Source organism: Cynara cardunculus (assembly GCF_001531365.2).
Source record: "Cynara cardunculus var. scolymus isolate 2C chromosome LG 12, CcrdV1, whole genome shotgun sequence".
Taxonomy (NCBI): domain Eukaryota; kingdom Viridiplantae; phylum Streptophyta; class Magnoliopsida; order Asterales; family Asteraceae; genus Cynara; species Cynara cardunculus.
Genome location: NC_037539.1, coordinates 6,628,350 through 6,651,566, shown reverse-complemented (window position 1 = coordinate 6,651,566; position 23,217 = coordinate 6,628,350). Strand labels below are relative to the sequence as shown.

The window sequence follows — 23,217 nt, the reverse complement described above, 5'->3', positions numbered from 1 at the left end:
TGAGCTTAATCAATAAATGGGCTTATTCGCACAGCCAAAATAGTGTGTTTACTTGGGGCTTATTCGCACAGATAAAAAATAGCCCTTGTTGACATTAAGTCCAAAAAAAGACACTAGGGGGTAAAACACACGCCTCTTGCCTCTCTCAACAGCCTATCGTTTGCGAGCTTGGGCTGGGCCTGGCCTAAATAGTAAACTCAAGCCCTTTTTACAGCTTGGAAACTTGCCCTTACCCGCCCCCACTAATTTTCACATGTCAGTCTGGCCCGCCCATTTCTTCGAGAACAGTAGTCCAAGCCTAGTGAGCCTCACAGCTGGAATAGACTTTGTTCCGCCCGTGAACAAACTCCCTTTACTGTTCAATAAAGGCCAAATGGGTACCTGTAGGTGCTATTTTTCATGCCGGATATCAAACGAATCGAATAAAGGATCATCGTATTTTCATCAGTTTATAATATTAATATACGTCAATGGATACAAACAGGTTTGTAGAAAAAAGTTGATAGCTTTCATCCTTGCTACACCATACAGGCTCACAATGCTGACCGTACGGTTTATTTTTGGTCTCGAGAGTCGAGTCGAGGCTCCCAAACAAAAGCTGTTCGAACAAGGCAATTACAGTTTTTATTTGAAAATAAATGAAGCTCCTAACTTTTGTTGTCTTGTGTTGGGATGGTTAGATCCTTAAAAGCAGGGCTATCAACTCCAACTCCCATTGCATTCAGACCATTGTCTACATACAAGACTGTCCCCGTGATGGCTGAAGCCAGTGGTGAAGCCAAAAAAGCAGCTGCGTTTCCCACCTCCTCTGTTTACATGGTTTGTTTCATGATTTTGATACAACATAATAAGGAAAAACACACACACACACACACAGTCACGGACTCCCGATCACATATATGATGGATAAGGGGTCGTTTATCAACACAAATAGGATAATCACTAATTGGATAAGAGTGTGGTTTGAGTCGGCATAAATCACCAACCCTCCCTTGGGTTACCAAGTCACCATCATGGACCAATGTAGGGATGTTCGGTTGGTTTTCCATTAAGTTTTTATATGGAATAATCTATATGTTTAGATTGAGAAGGTTTTTGTTTGGGAGAGTTCTTTCATTGATTGAAGGAACGTGTTTTTTTCATTGGGAGGGACAACTTTGGAAAAAACTTGGCTTTCTGCATAAAACTTCCCCCGAAAGATCATTAAGCTACGATTGAATAAGCTACGAGGCTCATTAAGTTCATTAAGCTGTAAACAATGGTTCAAACCTCACCAACGGTCAACGGTATGTGAGTTTTTGGCCTCCTACGAGGTCAAGGGTTCAAAAAACGTAGGGTGTGTAAATTTATTTGCTCTATTTACCGTATATAAATATTATATAATTAAAAAAAAAACGTAGGATCAACGATATAATAAAATTTGTTTCTAATATAATAACTGGAGCAACATTGCATCCACGAATGTTGCTCAAATCAGTGACAAATCCAAGATTTTTGTTGTGCGTGTGCACCTTTAAGGTGGATCAAAGACCTGTAAAGTTGTCAAATGTGTTTTAGCCAAATCCCACCGTTTCGACGAATTTTTTGAAGTTTTTGGATTTGATTAGGAGAGACTTTTCTCAGGTGTTTGGTTGATTTCGCCCGACCTTTTTCAGTTTAATGTTTCTTGTATTTTTTAATATCTTAGAGCAATTTTTAAACTTTTGCTGGTGCACCTTTTATACCATACAAAATTCTATTTATGCAAATAAGTTGAGCTGGTGAATGGGACCTGCTTGAGACTTAATAGGTCCACCTTTAGTTGTTGATATAATTATCACATAAAACACAGGGAGGGAGATTCAGACAGACCTGCTAATAATTCTTTCTGCATCGGTGCATTCATTAATGAATAATCAAGCAACATATCAATAATACCAATTGCCTTGGCAGCACGACTTCTTAGTGGTCCTGTTACATTACATCCTTATGATGCGTTAGTGCATCATAACCAAACACGATTTCTACCATTTAAGCTTTGTGAAACCAGATACGTTTTGTCCTATGATCATCAATATCAGGGGGCATCGTTTTGTTCATGACCGCATTTCCATCGTGAGTTGCAGAACTACCGAAAGCATGCCACATGTCCAGAGCAAAATTTCATCATGAAAAACTGTAAAAGATTCAGGTTCATTATTCATGATGAATATGGACATGTGGCACAACCTCAATGGTTCTTTGGTTCGTAATGAAAATGTGATTCTACTGTACTGCTGTATACCTGCAGATATGGTGTTAACTCTGATTCTATGTCTTCTTCCAGCTTCAAATGCTAACACCCTTGTGTCATTCTCCAAAGCAGCCTTGGCTGAACTCATACCTCCACCATATCTAACAAGCTCCAAATGCCGAAAAATTAAGAGTGAACTACAAATTTGGTGTTGAAAATAATACTATTTGTCCCCTACAGTTTTGAAATTACAAGGTGGTTGTCATGATTTGTAAAAACGTTCAGATTTAGTCTCGATCTAATGGCCGTTAAAAACTTCCAATAAGTGAGGAGCATTTTCGTCCGTTTTTATCAATTTTTGCCCTTTATCCAATCAAATGTAAGGTACTTATTAGATCGAATGTACTTACGAATGGATCGAGCTGTAATATGTTCCAAGGGTTGGGTTGTTCGCCCAGTCAACAAATTGGGGTTCATTTATCAACAGATTTTAACACACAGACCAAAATCATAAAATCGATTTTGATCAGGAAAAAGAAACAAGATCGATAGAAGGACGAAAAAGGTTTTCAATTAATTGGATTTTTTAACGGCCGTTAGAAGAAGGGACCAAATCCAAATGTTTTGCAAATCACAGGGACTAAATTTGTAGTTTACTCAAAAAATTAAAGAAATAATGAATTACATTCTTTTGTCCCTGTGGTTTGTAGTAAATTGTTATTTTAGTCCTTGTACATATGAAATTGCAATTTTCATCTCTACGGTTTATAGTTTATTATTATTTTTGTTTTTATTATTTACAATATACAGTTGTTTTCGGTTCTTGTGATTTACAATTTATTGTTGTTTTTTTTCCCTTTATACTTAAAGACAGGAGTTAACCTCAGTAACGGAAATAATAATGAATTACAAACCAAATCGACATTTTTAACAAACTGAAGGGACTAAAACTGTAATTTACTCTAAAAATTTACCCAGGCAGGACCCTTTCAGAAGCAAAGGCAGTCAGAGAAATTGTAGCACCACCTGCGACATGAGAATCAAGCTCAATTCAAATAGTATCTTTACTTCTTGGGTAAGATTTTAATCTATTAAAATGACATTGTATGTAATATTTTTTTGTTTATCGTTTGTCAGGTAGGAATCGTTACTTTCACTTATAGGTAAGACTCTCGGTTGTCATCACTCTTACCGGGTAAGATTATCAATCATTGTCATGTTCATCCGATAGGATAAAATGACTCAGTAAACAACTACTAGGTAAACGTTTAGTAAAACGGCCCCTTATTGTGTTAAGTGTAAATGAAGTTGTACGAGAAAAGTTCATTTAGCAATCGTAAATATTTTGAAAATCAACTATTTATGAATTATTAATAGCGAATATACCTAAACGGCTAAATTAAGAATTTTATTCATTATGAATATCATGCATTTTCGTTATTCATGATATTCATAAATCATTATTGAATAGTTAGTTTTCACGGTTCTCAATGTATTTACAACTATTAGATGAACTTACCCAAAGGATTATATGGATGGATATTGCGTATGATGAATGTTCGTTTAGGAAACGTAATTTTGAGAACAAATAATTCGTATACCTTACATATTCATGAATATTATTCACTATGAATAGCATGCATTTTCATTATTCATCAGAATCATTCTTCAATAGTTAGTTTTCATAGTTCTCAGAATATTTACGGCTTCCAAATGAACATTAAGATGAGAATCATACCCGGATTCATCAACGGGACAAAATGCTTGAGCAAAGATACAAACGAATAGCTTGACGAAGAGACGCTGGCAAGATACCCGTATCTTGATGTTTCTAGGAGCGGTTTGCTAATCTGCATACCAAGCTCGATAAGTACAATTTGTTTTTAAACATATAATATTTTACATACGGCAAAACTCATACAATCTTTGACCTGCAAGAAGGTTGGAATCTGGATCTACCGGTAACCCAAATACTTAATCAGTATTTTAATACAAGCTATGGATTTACATAGATTGAGCACTTGGTGAGGATGATATGTACCAAAATAGGTTTTTTTTTTTATTAACCTGGATATCCAACCCGCTATACGATCCGACTAAAACCAGGGCGACCATCTGCTTTGCAGATAGCTCGGAGTCACCGCATTTGAACCTCCGTGGCCACAAGGGGATTTTTATTCCTCATTGGATTTGAACTTGTGACTTCTTGATACTTTTGACCTTTGGAGCCAAACTCAAACCAATTAAACACCACCTTTATGGTTTATACTAAAATAGGTTATAACTATCATTCCTAACAATGAGAAATAATAACACCAGAAGCAATGAAGCATACCTCAGGTGCATTGGCTATTGAATGCACAAGGATGTCAATGCTCCCAAAGTCCTCTTTTACTGATTCAGCCACTTCCTACAAAACATAAAATATTGATATATAAGCTAACTGTTAGTTGAAAAGCTAGATGTTATGGTATTTCATACCTTAATGGTCCACTTTGATGACCCTGCATAACGCCTGTCTGATTTCACCTGCATAGTCCAGCAGATTAGAGTATCTCCAACAGCTATGATAAAGTAGAGATCTTGAAGTTTTTTTTTTCTCCAACAGTTATGCTAAAATAGAAAAAAGTTGAAAGAGAAATCTTTAGCAATATGTTGGTGTTTGAGATTGCTTATAAAAACAATTTATTGACTTACCCCGGTGTAGCACCGGTAACAAAGAGTTTTTGAAGAAGTTAAATCATTCTAACTTGTAACAAGTTGACAAAGACTTTTGTAGGAAAAACATAAGTTGTTTCAAATAAGCAGTCCCAAACACCCCCTTAATTGTTTTTTTATTAACCTGGATATCCAACCCGCTAAGCGAGCCGACTAATCCCAAGGCGACCACCTGCTTTGCAGATAGCCCGGACTCACCGCATTTGAACCTCCGTGGCCACAAGGGGATTTTTATTCCTCTTTGGATTTGAACCTGGGACCTCCATGTAATTTTGACATTTGGAGTCAAGCTCAAACCAATCAGACATCACGCTTGTGGTTCCCCTTAATTGTTTCTACTAATGAGGTTATATGTGCTATAATTTTTTAATAAAGTGTATTGAAATGATGAATTTATAAAATATTTTAATAATATAATTAATGCTGAAATTGTTAAAATAAAGTAGATGTTGGAGTTGAATGTAAACTTTTTTTTAAGATTTTAACTTTTAATACTCTATTTTAGAAAAATTATAACCGTTAATTATTTGATGTATCAGTATAAATTGCAGGAATTCTTTGAAACCTACATCTTGAGGAACATCTTCAGGAGTATCATAAAGTGCATCTAAGGGATATACTTTGCTAATATTCATCAAAGACCCGTCTGGCAACCTAAAACAACAAAATCGGTTGATCATCGATCACCATATTATCTTAAAATAACCGAAAAACAATATTCACACTTACATGCGTGATTCGTCAAATTTCCCCCTCCGAATATTGGTCTCGAATATATTAAGTGCCTATAGAGGTGAACAGTCAGTAATGACAGACCAAACCAAATAAACCCAGTATGTTTTATCCGAAAAAGGTGAGACGTATGCAGATATGATCTCTACCCCAAAAAAGTAAAACTAGAATACACTGTAAATAGGTTGAGGATCTATGGTCATTCAGATATATAACCTTAAATGAGATTTTAATTAAATTCATGACCTCTTAATCTATTAAAGAAAAAATAGCTCAAAACTAATTTAAAGTCAATATCGTTAAATATCTCGAAGAAAAAATATAATGAACTTAATTAAAATCTCATTTAATGTTATCTATAATATATTATAAAACATTTGATAAAAACTCTTAAAAACTATTTTTTATGCATGAAGTACTGTTTATTGATGCATATTACTTAAAATTCAAGATTACAAGTAAATTATGTGTAAATACAACTTATTAAAGTTTCATGTTTGAATTCGTATAACTAACTTTAGATAAACATAATCAAATAAAGGATAAACATCGCATTTTAAATATAAAGAAAACTAAAATATAATTAGGATAATCATTAAGTTTTAACAAAATACTTAATTATTATCTTTATAAAAAATTATATTATTAAACCAAAAATAAAAAAAATGAATTAAAGAAATACATAAAAAAATGAGAAATTTTAAATAGTTAGTCTGATACTAATATCAATATTTTTTTTAATTTTTTATGATATCTTCATATTTATATTTTATTCAAAAAACAAAACATTATCGCTTTCTAAAAACCACATAAAACCGTATTATAATATCGACTAAGACAACAAAAAATGAAACACTAAAATCGAGATGTATCTCGCTACATTGTACAAGTACCCTTCTAGTATATCTAAATATGCCGATAAGGTATAAATAGGTATATACCGGAACCCATGTGCCAACAAGGATGTCAGCACCAGCAACAGCCAGAGATTTGGCTATCCCCCAACCATATCCATCATCATCAGCTATACCAGCAATGAATGCTCTCTTTCCTGTAGAGCGTTTGTTAGTCATAAGCTAGTTTATTAAGAAAAATCAGTTTAGTTAATCATAAGTTAGCTCTTAAAAAGAAGTTCAGAAAAATCTAATGAACTATCTCATTTTGAATGATCAAGTCTTTCAACTATTTTTTTGAATAAAAGAACCATTAAATTTTTTTATTAGAAAGTTTTAGGCCCTATACAACTTTCTTCAATAAAATAAATCATTGAACTTTTAAAAATTGGTTACTTACATCATATTTAACCAAAAAATATATATTTGTAACTGACTTGAAAGGTTTAAGTGGAAAAACGACTTGTAACCCCGTAAAAACAGATCAAAAAGAAGGGAATTGATGACAAGAGCCAATAGTGTGATAGGCGATACGAAGAACAGAAAACGGCGAGGAGAACTGATAAAATTCTAGCACCATTTCAAAGAAGAACTGAACTGTTTTCTTTAGAAAAAAATTTAAGTTGTTTTTCTCTTGTTCGGTCTTGTCTCATCTGGTCTACGCACTAACAGCTATCTTAAGCGTAAAATTCGTCCACAAAAGATATTATCAGCAATGATCATCTTTTGTTGTTAATCGTGGGTGTTTAGACCAGCTTGCGTGTACCTTGACTAATCCCAGAGACGGGAAAACCACTGGTGGCCTTGCAAAACTCGAACCAGTGAAAAATCCCCAAAAGGCCCAAATCTTATTACCAGTTAAGCTAACCCTATACAGATTGGCATTTACATTCTGAAAGCAAACCTCTGAGATCGATAGGTAGCCCTGGGAGAGGTTTTGCGTCATTCGAATGAAATCTGGCTTTCGTGATCATCCTTCGAAATCTCAAAGGAGCGGAGGTGGAGGTCATCCTCCGAGATAATGATAACGGTGCACGACTACTGAAAGTTGCAATACTTGACGTGAAAACTTGAGGAAAAGGTAAAGTAGAAGAAGCGATTTGGATGGTAGTTGTTGTTGTCGTCGTCATTTCAACAAACTAAAACCTATAGATCATTCTAGAATTAGTATGAATCCGTACAACCATCAACATCCATTGCATACATGTCATTGGAAATCATGCACCATCTAGACAAGCACATAGGACAATTGTTCAGCGTTTTGTCAGATAAGACTTATATAAAATGACCAATTTGCCCTAATGAGTTGTTTGTATTATTTTTTATTAAAATATTATTATATAATACAATAAACTAAAAATAAATAAATCTCAAATGTAAACGACCATGTTGTAAGTTTTAACAAAAAGAACAGTTTAAATGAATAGTGTGATACCAAATTTGACGTTTTACTATTTATAACACTATTTTAATATAAATTAGAGTGTCTTGTTGAAGTGAAACTAGTGGTTGTTTAATGCAACATTTGATGTCCTCAAAAGTGGACTTAGGTGCCGTTTACCAAACGTTTATCCGGGTAAGAGCTTACCAAGTCACTTTATTTTGCCGGATGAATATGGCAAGGACTAAGAATCTTACCGGTAAGAACGAAAGCGCGAATCGAGAGACTTACCCGGTAAGTGAGGACAAGGACTCTTATCATAGTTAGCGGTTACCGGGATAAATTGTTGCATACGGTGCGTTTTAGTGAATAAAATCTTGCTTGGTAAGTAAGCGATAGTGTGGAATTTTATCGGTAAGTGCTTACCGAGTAAGTGTTTAGATAAACGACCCCTTAGTGTAACAATTAATGTCATTCCGGTGACGAATGGGTGTTTAGTAGTTGTTGAATGGTTTGGTGCAGGATGATTAAATGGTCAGAATGATTAAGAAACTCTCATAATATAGTGCAAAATAAAATATAATTGTTTGGTAATTGTTTACAATGAAATTAGGGCGCTGAATGTTTAAAGGAGGCATAGGATGCAAAATCATTCAGAGCATTTTAGAACCATTAAGAGACAAAAAAATTTGTTTTGGTCAAACAAGATTCACCTCTTAACAATTCAGAAACTGTCTTTTAATAAAATTATTAAAAGGTAAACAAACAACTCCTAATAAAGGTTGATATTAAATATAAGACCCACCATAAACACATAGAAATTACAAGAGTTAGAAATGAACTGTTATGGTCATAAAACAACAAAAAAAAGTTAATATAAATGAATAAAAGTTAATGTGTTATAGTAAAGTAATCCACAGAAATCAAACCAAATTAAGCCGTTTACCAACGCTTACCTCGATAAGTACTTATTGGTAAAATTGAACACTGGCAATTACTTACATTGTAAAATTTTAGTTCACCAAAACGGTATCGTATGCAACAATAAACCTGATAAGTGCTAATTGTGGTAAGAGTCGTCGTCATCACGTACCGGGTAAGACTCTTAGGGGACGTTTATCAAACACTTACCCGGTAAGTGCTTACCGGTAAAATTTAACACTATCATGTACTTACCGGGTAATATTTTAGTCCACCAAAACGACATAGTATACAACAATTTACCTGGTAAGCGCTTACCGTGGTAAGAGTCGTCGCCCTCACTTACCGGGTAAGATTCTTGGTCCTTATTATATTCATCCGGTGAGGTAATGTTACTTGGTAAGCGCTTCATCGGGTAAGCGTTTGGTAAACGGCCCCTTAGTCCTTGTCTTCACTCTTACCGGGTAAGATTCTTGATCTTTGCCATATTTATTCGGTAAGATAATATGACTTGGTAAGAGCTTACCCAGATAAGTGTTTGGTAAATGAGAATGCAATAAGAATTCAAAGAAAAGTACAACAAATTGGAGGTAAATTGATAAATGTAACAGAAATTAGGGATAAAAGTGAGTGTGGCTTGCCTTTGTGATCAAAGAAAATTCAGAACCAATCTTGTGGAATTCTTGAGTGTATATGTATGTTTATTTCCCTCTATATATAAGCAGATGGTTACAGGGTTGAATGAAAACCAAGTTGAAAAAGGTAGTTTCTGAATTATTAAGAGGTGAATCTTGTTTGTCAAAAAAAATGTTTTTTAATGGTTTTAAAACCCTCTGAATGATTTTGTATCATGTGTCTCACTTAACCATTCAGCGCCCTAATTTCGTTGTAAATAATTACCAAGCAATTCTATTTCATTTTGCACTATATCATGAGAGCCTCTTAATCATTCTAACCATTTAATCATTCTGCATTAAACCGTTGCAGCAACGGCCAAACAATCCCTTAGTCAAAACAAAGGAGTTGTTATCTACATATCGATGAAACATGTTCTATTTACGCCCCTCCTTAATCCCTACGACCCTACACTACTCCGCTCGTTACTCCTAACTTATAATTATATTTAGTGTAAAAAAGAGGAGTTGTTATCTACATATCAATGATACGTGTTCTATTTACGCCCCTCTCTAATCCCTGCCCTACTCCGCTCATTACTCAGATAAATTGTAATTATATTCAGTCAAAACAAAGGAGTTGTTATCTACATAATGAAACACGTTCATTTACGCCCCTCCCTCATCCCTACGACCCTACCCTACCCTACTCCGCTCATTACTTCAATAAATTATAATTATTATACAAAATGACAATTCCTATGATGTTAAAACTCACAATTTTAATAATAGTAATAATATTTTAATTTGGAGTCAATTATGGATTTGGTCTTTAAGGTTTGTCATTTACTGTAAAACTGGTCTTTTATTTTTATTTATTACAAAAGAACCCCTTCACCTATGCAATTTCTCTTGGATGTGGTCTCTCGTGCAAGGGACCGTCCACCATTTCCGTTAAGTATGAGCAGGCCCGTTTCTAACATTTTTTAGGTCCTGGGCGAGATGTAAGAATAGGCCCTTGATAAGTACGATATTTTTTTAATATATTGTTTTTATCATCAGAATTAACATTGAATTCATATAAAACCGTTTTTTCGACTATTATGGACGCAAAATCAATCAATACTAATTTCTAAATTAATATTATCTACTAGAACATTTCTATGTAGTATCCGTAATTTGTTTCATCATCAAAAACATCCTATGATATACTTTTGGTACATAGAATGACATCATTTCGGGTCACGAGGTCGATTATTCTGATTTCCGAGAGACACTATGTAAATCAATGTAAATAGGTTGGTTTTCCATGTCATCTCATGTTAATGTTTTTTAACATAATTTTAAATTTTTTATATTATGTTTTCGAATTTGGGAAGATTAACACCATTTTAAACTTTTATATTATGTTTCGAATTTGGAAAGATTAACATCATTTTAAACTTTTATATTACGTTTTCGAATTTAGGAAGAAAATAAAGGAAGAAAAATAAAGTTTTTTATGTGTGTTTTTAATGAAGAGAGAGGAAGGAAAAGTAAATAAATAAAAATAAATTTTAATACAATTTTTTTCCTTTACTTTTCTTTTCATTTCCTTAAAAAAATCTCGAAAACAAAATATTTTTTCTCTCTTTCCTACATAAAAGAAGACTCAAAAACTTAGGGTTAGCGTTAAAACAAACTTTTTCGGAATCATCGATTATATAAATTAAAAAACTCATGTTGGTGATAGTTTGAGATCTTATTCTTCTTTTAGAGATAGAATATTACATAAGATTTATACACTCCATATTAGATAATAAAGAATAACTAGGAAAAAAACAAGTATAGTTTTATTATTCTAAATATAAATATAAAATGTACCGTCTTATATGGTTGGTAATTTTTTTCGAAAGATGAAGGTTTTGTTAGCTAATAACAATAAAATCTATCATATTCTAATATAAAAATAGAATTCATGCGAAAATGGAACAATCAAAAGAGTCGATGGGAGATAAATTATGGATGATATATCAAAGTTTTCGAAGCAAGTAGTTTTAGACGTCGGTTTTAGATTAAAAAAACTTAGAACAATATTAAATAATATTATATAATGAACGACAGATTAACCTCATTGTGTATTTTTTATCTCCAATATATTTGATTCATACATGTTTGGGTCTTTAGTAGTTAATATAGTACCAAAATCTTTTCTTGTTATATTAGATACTAATTTTTTTTATGTGTCTTCTATTTACTAATTTTTTTGAACTACTATTATATATATTATAAAAATTTGGGCCCCTAATTTTTATGGGCCCTGGGCGTATGTCCGGCCCGTCCTCCCCCAGGGACGGCCCTGAGTACGAGGGTATTGTGGTCCGTTTAAAATTTCTGTATTTTAATCTTTTTTGCCAAAACTTTTTAAAGCAAGGGTCATAATGTATAACATTACAAGTTGGAGGTCCGAAGATGAACATGACCAAAAGTTGGTCTAGGCATGGGAATGGGCGGGGACCTTAATCCTCGTCCTCGTCCTCGTCCCGATTACTTATCTCTATCCCCGTTTCCGTCCCCATCCCCGCCGGGAAATATATTCACATCCCCATCCCCATCCCTAACGGGGAAACGAAGATTTTTTTTTCCGTTTATATAAGTTATTTTAAATTAAATATGTGAGAGGTCATACATGTTTAAATCTCAAACATTTTCAATAAACCTGAAACCAAAATGAATTTAATTTAATACAAAAAAAACCACAACATCATATAAGAACTTATATCCTAAAACCAAAAAAAAATTCAATTTCATACACACAAAAAAAAAAACTTAAAGTCACATGTACCAAAAGATATTGAGTAATATAAAACCATATCGACTAACATACAAAATTTATCGAGTAATTGTATTATGACTTGACTTCTAAAGTATTACATATTAACATCCAAAAAATAACAATTTTAGATTATAAACCTAGTTAGAAAATATGAAATTATGAGTTACTGTTTTAGTTGAAATTATATATATATATATATATATATATATAACTTATTAATTAATATATATAACGGGTACGGGACGGGGCTGAGAGTATCATACCCATCCCCGGTTTGAGACAAACGGGGATCCCCGTCCTCGTCCCTATCACCGATTTAACGAGGAATCCCCGTCCCCGATCGGGTTCTCCGACGGGTCGGAGTCCATTCTCATGCCTAAGTTGATCATCTTCTTCACCCGTTTTTTACCCAGGACCCGGATCTGACCCGATTTTATAACTAACCTAAATCGACCCAACTTTTATATGCTGTTATGCAAAAATTATTCGTGTATCATTTGAAGCAAGAAGCCAAATCGAGTTACTATGAACTCAAACGGATCCCCATTAATGGTGGTTTGGAGGTTAATTCGATCAACATCAAAAAAAGCCTTGAAATCAATTTGTAACCGAAATCGAATCCCCATTAATTAATAGTGGTATTATCTTAATCCATTTTGACCGGTGGTGTGGTCAACGAAGGGAGGGAGAAGGGTATTTATTATAGGACACATGTCTTAATCTAATTGGTGCAGTTTTAACGTTAAAGTATATACATATGGTCGTTTTGTCTTAGCAAAAAATATTAAAAATATAAATAAATGTTGTAAACTGACCATAATACCCCTAAAATAAGGGTGAAATTTAAACCATAAAATCGATATAAAATAAATAATTGTCTATATATAAAGAAAACGAACATGTCATCATTTCATATTTGTTATTTGAATTTTAAATATGACATAATATATAGTTGATATTATTAAGGCATGTCACCTTTAACAGGTAAAACTAAACAGGTTAATCAGATATATATAAAATTTGGTTCAAAACCCTCGTCCCCACCCTGTTACTCTGTCCAACATCAAACTAGAGATGCACGAGGTTCAAGCCTTCCAAGCTTGTTTTTAGTGAGCAAAAAAAGGTTCGGGCATTTTTGCCGGGCTTTAGAGTTTAAAAAGGATCCTTATCACACTTTAAGACCTGCCTAAAACCGAACATCAGGCTTTTTGATGCATCTCTTAGGTCAAAGTTTCATCTCTAATTATCCTTTGATAACGACAACGATCAAACCAATGACTCAAAATAACCAGCAATATATACATAGAAAAACTCCCATTCGGGATTGGATTCTAATAAAAGTAACAAGACCGGTATATTCTAGATCTTGAGATCGGTTTAACTTTAAACGCACCCAAAAAACATATGTCAAAAAAATAAAATGTTACAATTTTTTCATATTATTCTAAAAAGAATTTTACTAAAACAAAATATTAAAAAAAGAACCCTTTAAAGGTGTAAAATGGCTACCAAGTGTGCAATAAATAACCATTGCTTCCTTGACAAAAACCTCTTTATATCACCTACTACTTCAAATACCATAAATAACCAACCCTAAACTAATCTACCCTAAAACTTAAACCTCCAAAAAAAACCAGGCTGCCTATGAAATTATTATCAACATTTACATTTAATTGACAGCAAAATCAGAAACATGCTATGAATTCTGACCGATTTCGATCCACCGCCTTGCTGCAACGAGCATATTACGACTCCAAATCGTCGTTCCCGAGCACCCTGTCCTCTTCGAGAAGTTGTGCACTATTCGTGATCCTCTCTGAAACCAAAACCGATCCATTAACCACAAAAAATTTGGTGATAGGTTTCCGATGAGAAGTATTATTCGTGTAAGAGATGAAGACGCCAAGAAACAACTACATAAAAGCTTCGTTTTTCTAATCTTTTTTAAAGGGTGTTTGGATGTGCGTTTTCAAGATGATTGTTGTGAATTCAAGATTCAAAATCAGATAATTAAAGTGCAGAATACTATTTGAGTTCATGTACTACCTCCGTGTCCACATTTCTATGTTATCTTGTCCCATAACAGGGCGTTGTTTGATTGTTTTCCATTAAGTCCTGTGTGGATAAAGATGTCTGTGTGGTCTAATCTTCTGTATAGATTGAGTGTTTTGTCACAGATGAAGGAGCTTGTTTTTTAAGTGGGAGGGGCTGGTTTGGGAAAAACTTGCTTTCTGCATAGAACTTCCCCTTAAAAGCTTACTGAATAAGCCACTTTCAATATCATTAAGCCACTACCAAACATAGTTGACTGAATAAGCTGTTAGTCCCATTAACCTCAGTAAGCTGCTAACAACCAGACCCTAAGCGTCAAAAGTAAGGCCCTAGTTTCCAATTCTACCCTTAATTATGAAACGGAGAAATTAATTACTTCTGTTATTAATGGTAAAATTGTCATTTAGTTAAATAAAAAGTGTAATAATTACGCCTTCCTAAAACTGTATGCAATTTTGATCGTGGACGCTAATCACTGATCGAATACCGCCCCTCCCTTATATTACCAGGCCAGTATCATGGACCAGTAAGAGGAGGCATGGTAAACAACTACATCTCTGAACGGATAAGCACCTCTTACCCAGTAAGAAGAGACGATATAAGCAGGTAGTAAGCAACCTTAAGTAATCGTATTTACGTAAAAGGATATCAAGAAAAAATATCATTTTATAAAGAAAGGAAGACCTACTTGCATGATCGCTTATTGTGACCGAGCCCTTTACATTTCCCGCATTGGAGTTGGCGTTTAAGAAAGTCGGCTGGTCCGACCTGACCTACTGGAACCTTCCGTATCTTTGTCCTTCCCGGTGTGCGAATCGTGGGCGGAGGCGTAACGACAATCGAACCATCATCTAATTCAATATCCATTAATCTTTCGACATTCGGTATCGGGTGAATCGACTCCGCATACGCCATTTGGTAGGTGTCAACATGAAAATATCTTGAACAATGATCATAAGGGCTCCTGCCATAAGATTCAAGAACAGCTATAGCATGGCAACAAGGCAAACCAGTAACCAACCATCCTTTGCAGCTACAATCCCAGTTCTCGATATCAACAATATCGATCATTTCACCAAATCGGACCTCAAATTTGCTTCCGTGTGATCGTAAAACTTGAACCGAGTGTGCTTTAAAGATTTCGTTCTTTAGCTTTTCCTCCATAGATGGCGTTAATCGCGTAATCCACTGACTCGATTCAACTCTTCGTGTGTATATCAGCTGCATCATTTTGCCTCTTAATTCGTCGATCATTTGAGTTATCGGCAACTCATTTGCCTCTGAGACCCACGCGTAGAAAAGATGGCCAAAATTGGATGTCATATGGTTATATCTCAACCCGCCAAAAAAGGCGTTAGCCCAATGCTCGGGCTCACTACGAATGATCCAATTGTAGGCTTCGAGAGAAATGGCTTTGATGTCTTCTGTACATTTCTCGAAACCCTCGAGTTTTGGTGCATGAGCAGCAGCGTACAGATCTTCGACCATAAGTCGTCTAGCATCGTGTGAAAAGTGGCTCGTCAAATCTTTGTTAAGTTTCTCGGCTAAATAACCGAGACAATAAGCGTGATAACACTCGGCGCCAAATATTTCCGGCAAAGACTCCCGCAAACCTTTCTGAAAATCTGCAACAAACGTAATTTGTCCAACGACCGACACAGCAAGTTTGAGTTCACATAAAAACCACCGCCAGTTATCATCTGTTTCCTCGTCCACTACAGCAAATGCCACCGGAAAAGCCCCGTCATCCGCATCTGCCGCCGTTGCAGACAGCAACATCCCTTGGTATCTCGAGTTCAGAGGCGTGCTATTAAGGAAAATGAGCGGGCGGCAACCGTGTATGAAACCAGATATCGAGGCGTGGAAAGAAACAAAGAGGCGATGAAAACTCGAATCCTCTTTCGTATTGAAAATAGCAAGACTCCCCGGATTCGTTTCCATTATTTTCTCGCAAAAATATGGTAACTCGCTGTATGCATCTTTATACGATCCTAGAAGCTGCTCTCTTGCGTATTCTTTCGCACGCCTGGCTTGCGAATAATTCAGCTCGATTCCATATTCCCGTTTAAGATCATTTGCAATATCCTTCGGCTTAATCTTCGGAGAATCTTTCACCTTTTCTTTTATCAGATTTCCGACCCAACTTCTTGTAGCTCGAAATGCAGGTTTTATCGAACCTCCCTGGCAACTATGGGTTGGTTTCATGGTCTTAATACAAACTAATTGGGTGGTCGATAGCCGTGATGCATGAATGCGCCATGGACAACCTTCGGATTTGCATTTCACAGTAACACGCTGATTTTCGTTCTTTTTGTATACATAATTGAACCCATGAGCGATTGAATACTTCCTTAAAGCCTCTCGGAATTCAGCTAATGAATGGAATCTTTGGCCAACTCCCGTTATAAGATTCTCCCATTGTTTTGCAGCTATGTGCTGCTCGTTATCGATCACAGACGTAGGGAAAGGATTGATGGAGATTGGATCGGAAATTGGAGCGATTTCATTGGTTGTTTCTATGTCGATAATTTCATTAAGAGGGACTATACTGGTCGGGCCAAGATCGACGACGGGCTGAACCACTGCCACTTCTGTCTCGGCCGGTCTCTTTTGCGATCTACATTTTTATGCAAATAATAAACAGTCATCAGAACGGTAACAAAGGCTTACAATTTACTCCTTTCATGAAATTTTATCAAACATTCATTTTCCCTTTTTCGCTATCGAAAAGCAGAACCATAAACATGTAATAGAAACTCGTTATAGAAACTGAACCAAATGAGCATTAAAAAATTTAGGACCATAAAGTCACAGAGGGTGCATTTGGTACGCGGATAGGACTGGGTGGGAGAGATTAAGGTAGCAGGTAAGAGAATTGAAGAAGGTTTTAGGTCCCGTTTAGTTTGAAGGATCATATGGGATTTGGAATTGAATTCCATTCCAATCTCATGTTTGGTTTGATGGATTCACTGGATTTGAAATCCCGGGATTTCACTTAAATCCCACAACATATGATTTTGAGGTCCCACGAGGATGGTTGGTATTTCACGGGATTTTGTAGGTTTTGTATGTAATAATGTTTTAAAATATGTTAAAAACGCTTGTTTGTAATAATCATTTTATAAAAAGGTAATTTAATTATTTTTTATAATATTTTATAATTTGTTTTTATAAATTATTTTAAAAAATGGAATTCAATTTCATTCCAAATACTACAAACCAAACACAACAAAACTTTCAGATCCTTCCGAATCCAAATCCCTCCATGAAATCCAAATCCTTCATAACCATTCCATCAAACCAAACACCTTAGGGGGCGTTTGGTTCCCATAATGGAATTTGGTGGAATTGGAATTCATCAAAAGAATTGACTTTGAAGGAATTGGAATGGAATTCAATAGAACTTTGACCATACGTTTGGTTGGTAGGAATTGGAATAGAATCTCTTTTGGAATCTCCATCTTTGTTTGAACCACCCCACCTTTACCAACCGCCATGCCACGCTGTCGTCATCACAGCTACCATCCCCCCCTCCCCACCCCTGACCCCCTGCCCACCACCCCGCCTACACCAATACCGACCACCATGCCACTACTGGCCAACCTCGCCCACCCCACCCCTAGCGCCCCGTCGACACCCTACCGAAAACCACACCACTACTTCCCCGGCCCGGCCCACCCATACCGACCACCATGCCACTATTGTCGTCGTCACAGCTACCACCCCCACCCCGTTGCCCCACCCATCCGCCACCTTGGCCTCACCACCTCACCCACACCCTACCGACCACCATGCAACTAATGTTGTCGTCACAGCTACCCCGTGGCCACTACCCACTCATGTGGGTGCGGAGGGCAGGGACAGGGAGTAGTGAAAGCCAGGGTGGGGGTAGGGGGTTGGGCAAGGTGGGGCAGGCAGGGGCAGCAGGGTTTGGGTAGGGCGGGCAGGGGTGAGAAGGGGCGGGGTAGGCAGGGTGGGGTAGTGGTTGTGACGACGACAATAGTCGCATGGTGGTGAGGCCAAGGTGGGGAGGGGCGGGGGTGGAGGTGAGGTGTGTGTGACAATGACGGTAGTGGCATAGTGGTCAGAGGTGGGTTGGGGTAGCGTGGGGTGGGGGTAAGTGGCAGTTGTGACAACGACAATAGTGGTGTGGTGGAGAGTGGGGGGTTAGGGTAGGAACGTGACAGTGACAATAGTAGCATGGTCGTAGTATAGTAGGGATGTAGGGTGGGTGATCATGTGGGGTGGGCGGGTGTGATGACAGCAGTAGTGGCATGGTGGTCAGTGGCTGGTTGGGGTTGGGGTTGGGCTAGGGTGGGTGGCGGTTGTGACAGCGACTGTAGTGGTATGGTAGTGGGGGGTTAGGGGGCGTGACGGTAACAGTAGTAACATGGTCATGGTGGGGGCAAGGGATGGGCGAAGATGAAATTCAATTCATTCACTTATGCCAAGGAAGGATCAATTCTTTAACTTGCGGAATTCAAAGGATTCCATCCGTTTCAATATGTAAACCAAACAAAGGAATTGGAATTTGGTCAAAGGAATTGATCATTCCAATTACTTTGAATTATGTGAACCAAACAGCACCTTAGTGTCTTAATTTGACAATGGTAGTTTAGTAATTGCCCAATCTTCCCGACTTTTGTTGAGTCCTTTAAATGACCTTCTATCAGTTTTTCTTTTCAGAACCTTTTGATATATTTAAGAATACCACTACTTAACAGAAGAATGTCGCTTTCATACAGAAGAACAACCTAAAAACCTGTCAGAAGGTAACGGGTTTAAAAAGTACATGTTAGGAGGTCATTTAACTAAATCACCGGACTTCTGTTCCACCTCTTTTGGTGGAACAAGAAAATGCATCATTGTCATATTCAATCCCATCTTGCGACACAGTTTAATATCGCACCAAACGTGGGCCTACAAGTTATGCTCCATCCCATCCCACATATCCCAGATTGTCTTGATCATCAAAATGTACTACACTTCATCATATAAGAATAATAATAGCATTGGATCATGAAATTTTTTAAAGATTTGGATCATGAAATTACCTACGAGCAGGCTGCTTCTTCTTCGGAAATTTAGCTGGTGCAGCTTCTTTCATTATAAACACCTCTAGCTGATCAGATTCTTTATAGTAGCTCACCATTCTATTAAAATCTTTATCTTTAGAAACAGTAATCAGATTCTTCTTGTTCGCAGGCAAGAAATACTTAATCAACATCCCATCCACAGTCGAATCGATAGTTTCGGCTATTTCTTGCTTGAAACCACTCAACTGCATATTTTCATCAAGATCAACAGCATAGGCCTCCCCACCAATATATGACATCGACCCATCTTCATTCGTCTCGAATTCGCCCCCATATTGGCAAATGGCTATCATCTTCTTCAATGGCACAATTGCCGCCATCTCTGTAACCATAAGAAATCAATCTAAACCTAATTCAGAAGTCAATTGAACAATTCGATCGTTTACAAAAACTATGGAGGATTGCAATCAAAATCCCAGAAACAAAACAAACTACATAACAAGTGAAACCCCACCAACGAATTGGAGCTCGAGAATTTCATTCCACATTCACGAATTAACAATATCAAACGGGCAACGATGAATAAGTGTAATATCAAAAACCCCAAACGAGAAATAGTCGAAATCAGAAAAGTCAAACCCTATAAATCTGTGATGCGAAAACAAAAACCCAGATGGGAGACGGCCTCAATCGTTGAGGATCGAACACTATTCGAGCTAATCTTGATTTAGTCGAGTTTCATGATTGAGGGTAGGAAACCAATGGATAGGGTTCCGTTCCGTATGAAAGTTATAGTTTAAATGATTGAAGAAAAAGAAAGGGGTGGGAGGGAAATCAAATACCTGATTGAAGTCGAGTGCAAATAGGAAAGTGTAAATATTTTCTGATGTGGCCTTGGAGATTTGCAGGTAGGGTAAAGAGGGGGGGCGAGAGAAAGGATTGGAGAAAGATGGAGGAAGAGAGGGGCATCTATGGAAGCTTAGGGGGCTGCAATGGCCCAACTTTGCTATGTTTATATGTACTTTTGGGTTCACGTAAATAAGATTTTTATTTATTTATTTATTTATTTATTATTATTTATATAAATAATCTATACTATATTATAAAATATTTGATAAAAACTTTTATGTATGAAGTACTGTTTATTAAAGTACTAGAAAGGTATTCCCACAATGTAGCGAAATACATATTGATTTAATATTTCATTTTATTATTTATCTCAGTCGATGTTATAGTATGATTTTATGTGATTTTGAAAAAGCGATTATGTTTTTATTTTTAAATAAAATATAAACTCGAATATATCATAAAAATTTAACAAAAAAAACATAGATATTAGTATCATATATACTATTTAAAATTCCTATATTTTGTGTAATTTTTTAATTAAATTTTTTTATAATAATTTAATTTAGGTTCAATAATGAAGTAATTTATATTTGGTTTAATAATACAATTTTCTTATAAATATAATAATTAATTATTTTGTTAGAACTCGATAATTATCCTAATTATATTTTAGATTTTTTATAATTTAAAATGAGATGTTTATCCTCTATTTGATTGTGTTTATCCGCATGCAGTTACACGAATTCAAACGTGGAGCTTTAATAAATTGTACTTGTGCATAATTTACTTATAATCTGAAATTTATATAATATGCATAAATGTACAGTACTTCATGCATAAAAAATAGTTTTTAAAAAATTTTGTCAAATGCTTTATAATATAGTATAGATAGATATTTGGTTTTATAATATAATTTTCTTATAAAGATAATAATTAATTATTTTGTTAGAACTTGATAATTATCCTAATTATATTTTAGATTTTTTATATTTTAAAACGAGATATTTATCCTCTATTTGATTATGTTTATCCGCAGTTAGTTATATGAATTCAAACATGGAGCTTTAATAAGTTGTACTTGTGTATAATTTACTTATAATCTGAAATTTTAAGTAATATGTATCAATGTACAGTACTTCATGCATAAAATATAGTTTTTAAGAGTTTTTGTCAAATGCTTTATAATATAGTATAGATATTACTTAAAATTCAAGATTACAAATGATTGTACGTAAGTACAACTTATTAAAGCTTTATTTTTAAATTCGTGTAACTAACTACAGATAAACATAATCAAATACATGATAAACATCTATTTTAAATATAGAAATCTAAAATATAATTAAGATAATCATTGAATTTCTAACAGAATGTTTAATTACTATATTTAATAAAAATTATATTATTAAATAAAAATAAATTACTTTGTTATTAGACCTAAATTAAATTATAATAAAAAATTGAATTAAAGAAGTTATACATAAAAAAAATAGATTTATTAAATAATTAATTTAATACTAATACCGATTTTATTTTATTTTTTATTTTTTATCATATCTTCAAATTTATATTTCATTTAAAAAAATAAAAACATTATTGTTTTCTCAAAACCACATAAAATCGTATTTTATCGATAAAGACAAAAAATAAAAACTAAACAAAAAATGAAGATTTATCTCGCTGCATTGTGCAAGTACCTTTTTAGTATTTAAAAAATAGATTAATTAAAATAGCTATTTTGTCTATTTAGTTTTATCTCTTATCCATTTTCTCTTCAAAAATTACATAAATGTTGTTACCCCTGTAATTTTCATGTATGTAATTTACGGACCTAGCTAAACGACAAAAGAATGTTACTGTTTTTCACCCATATCTGCAACAAATGTTACAGTTTTCACCCACTCAACAAAAAATGTTACACTTTTTACCCACATCCACAAATAAATGTTCATTTTTTACCAACGTCCGTAATTTTCAGTAGTATGTTTTGTCATTTAGCTAGGTCTTTAATGAAAGACGCGGAGGTGGTAACATTTGTGTAATTTTTAGAGAGAAATGACTAAGATATGAAACCATACTGTTAAAATGGCTATTTTTATTAATTTATCTATTTAAAATTACTTTGATTGATCTATTAATTTTAAACATGTCTTTTATTACATTTAGAAAAATAAGTATGTTGATTTTGTTTAATGTGTATTATTTAAACTTAACTGAATTTTAATTGTTATTTCTTGTAATATATTTCTAGTTTTATATATACTAGAAGAGTACTCGCGCAATGCAACGAGACATATCATTTTAATGTTCTATTTTATTATCTGTCTCTATCAATGTTATAATACGATTTTATGTGTTTTTAAGAAAGCAATAATTATTTTATTTTTGAATAAAATATAAATTTGAAAATATCACAAAAATTTGAAAAAAAAAATACCAATGTTAATATAAATCAACTATTTAAATGTTCTATTTTCTATATAATTTCTTTAATTTATTTTTTTATTATAATTTAATTTAAGTTTAATAAAAAAATAATTTATTTTTGGTTTAATAATATAACATTTTATTAATATAATAATTAAGTATTTTGTTAATACTTAATGATTATCCTAATTATATTTTAGATTTTTTATGTTTAAACTAAAATGTTTATATTGTATTTGATTATATTTATCTGCAGTTAGTTACACGAATTCAGATATACTTACACACAATCTACTTGTAATCATGAGTTTTAAGTAATATGCATTAATAAACAGTACTTTACGCATAAAAAGTGGGTTTTAAGAGTTTTTGTCAAATGTTTTATAATATACTAGAAGGGTACTCGCGCAATGCAGCGAGATACATCTTGATTTTAATATTTTATTTTATTCTTTATCTCAGTCGATGTTATAATATGGTATTATGTGATTTTGAGAAAATGATGATGTTTTTATTTTTGAATAAAATATAAGTTTGAAGATATCATAAAAATTTGACAAAAATATA

General features: G+C 34.4%; 2 protein-coding genes across 4 annotated transcripts; both read right to left on the bottom strand.

Annotated features, from left to right (window-relative positions):
• Nucleotides 1-378: 378 nt before the first annotated feature.
• On the bottom strand, nt 379-7,695 carry LOC112523311 (enoyl-[acyl-carrier-protein] reductase [NADH], chloroplastic-like). The gene is made up of 11 exons (XM_025132849.1): nt 7,460-7,695; nt 6,604-6,713; nt 5,660-5,715; nt 5,500-5,584; nt 4,694-4,741; nt 4,548-4,622; nt 3,951-4,062; nt 3,187-3,238; nt 2,264-2,373; nt 1,852-1,950; nt 379-808 (listed from the first exon to the last, which is right to left on the bottom strand). The coding sequence occupies exons 1-11, from the start codon at nt 7,683-7,685 to the stop codon at nt 648-650; spliced, it is 1,134 nt and encodes a 377-aa protein (XP_024988617.1). The 5' UTR covers nt 7,686-7,695; the 3' UTR covers nt 379-647.
• Nucleotides 7,696-13,718: 6,023 nt separating this feature from the next.
• LOC112523111 lies at nt 13,719-20,297 on the bottom strand. 3 transcript variants are annotated; one of them, XM_025132561.1, is made up of 4 exons: nt 20,217-20,297; nt 19,393-19,777; nt 15,027-16,955; nt 13,719-14,102 (listed from the first exon to the last, which is right to left on the bottom strand). In XM_025132561.1, exons 2-4 carry the CDS (start codon nt 19,764-19,766, stop codon nt 14,087-14,089), a joined length of 2,319 nt encoding a protein of 772 aa, XP_024988329.1. In that variant the 5' UTR covers nt 19,767-19,777; nt 20,217-20,297; the 3' UTR covers nt 13,719-14,086. The 3 variants fall into 3 exon arrangements, with proteins under 3 accessions (XP_024988329.1, XP_024988328.1, XP_024988330.1); XM_025132560.1 differs by lacking the exon at nt 20,217-20,297 and having other exon boundaries at nt 19,393-20,124; XM_025132562.1 differs by lacking the exons at nt 13,719-14,102; nt 20,217-20,297 and having other exon boundaries at nt 15,023-16,955; nt 19,393-20,124.
• Between the last annotated feature and the right edge of the window lie 2,920 nt (nt 20,298-23,217).

Coding starts and splice junctions, on each gene's coding strand:
- LOC112523311 (XM_025132849.1), bottom strand. CDS start 7,685: ATGACGACGACAACAACAACTACCATCCAAATCGCTTCTTCTACTTTA. Junction 5,585..5,659: donor AAATTTGACGAATCACGCAT/GTAAGTGTGAAT, acceptor TTGTTGTTTTAG/GTTGCCAGACGGGTCTTTGA. Junction 2,374..3,186: donor TCTGAAAGGGTCCTGCCTGG/GTAAATTTTTAG, acceptor GGAGCTTGTTAG/ATATGGTGGAGGTATGAGTT.
- LOC112523111 (XM_025132561.1), bottom strand. CDS start 19,766: ATGGTTACAGAGATGGCGGCAATTGTGCCATTGAAGAAGATGATAGCC. Junction 16,956..19,392: donor AAGAAGCAGCCTGCTCGTAG/GTAATTTCATGA, acceptor ATAAAAATGTAG/ATCGCAAAAGAGACCGGCCG.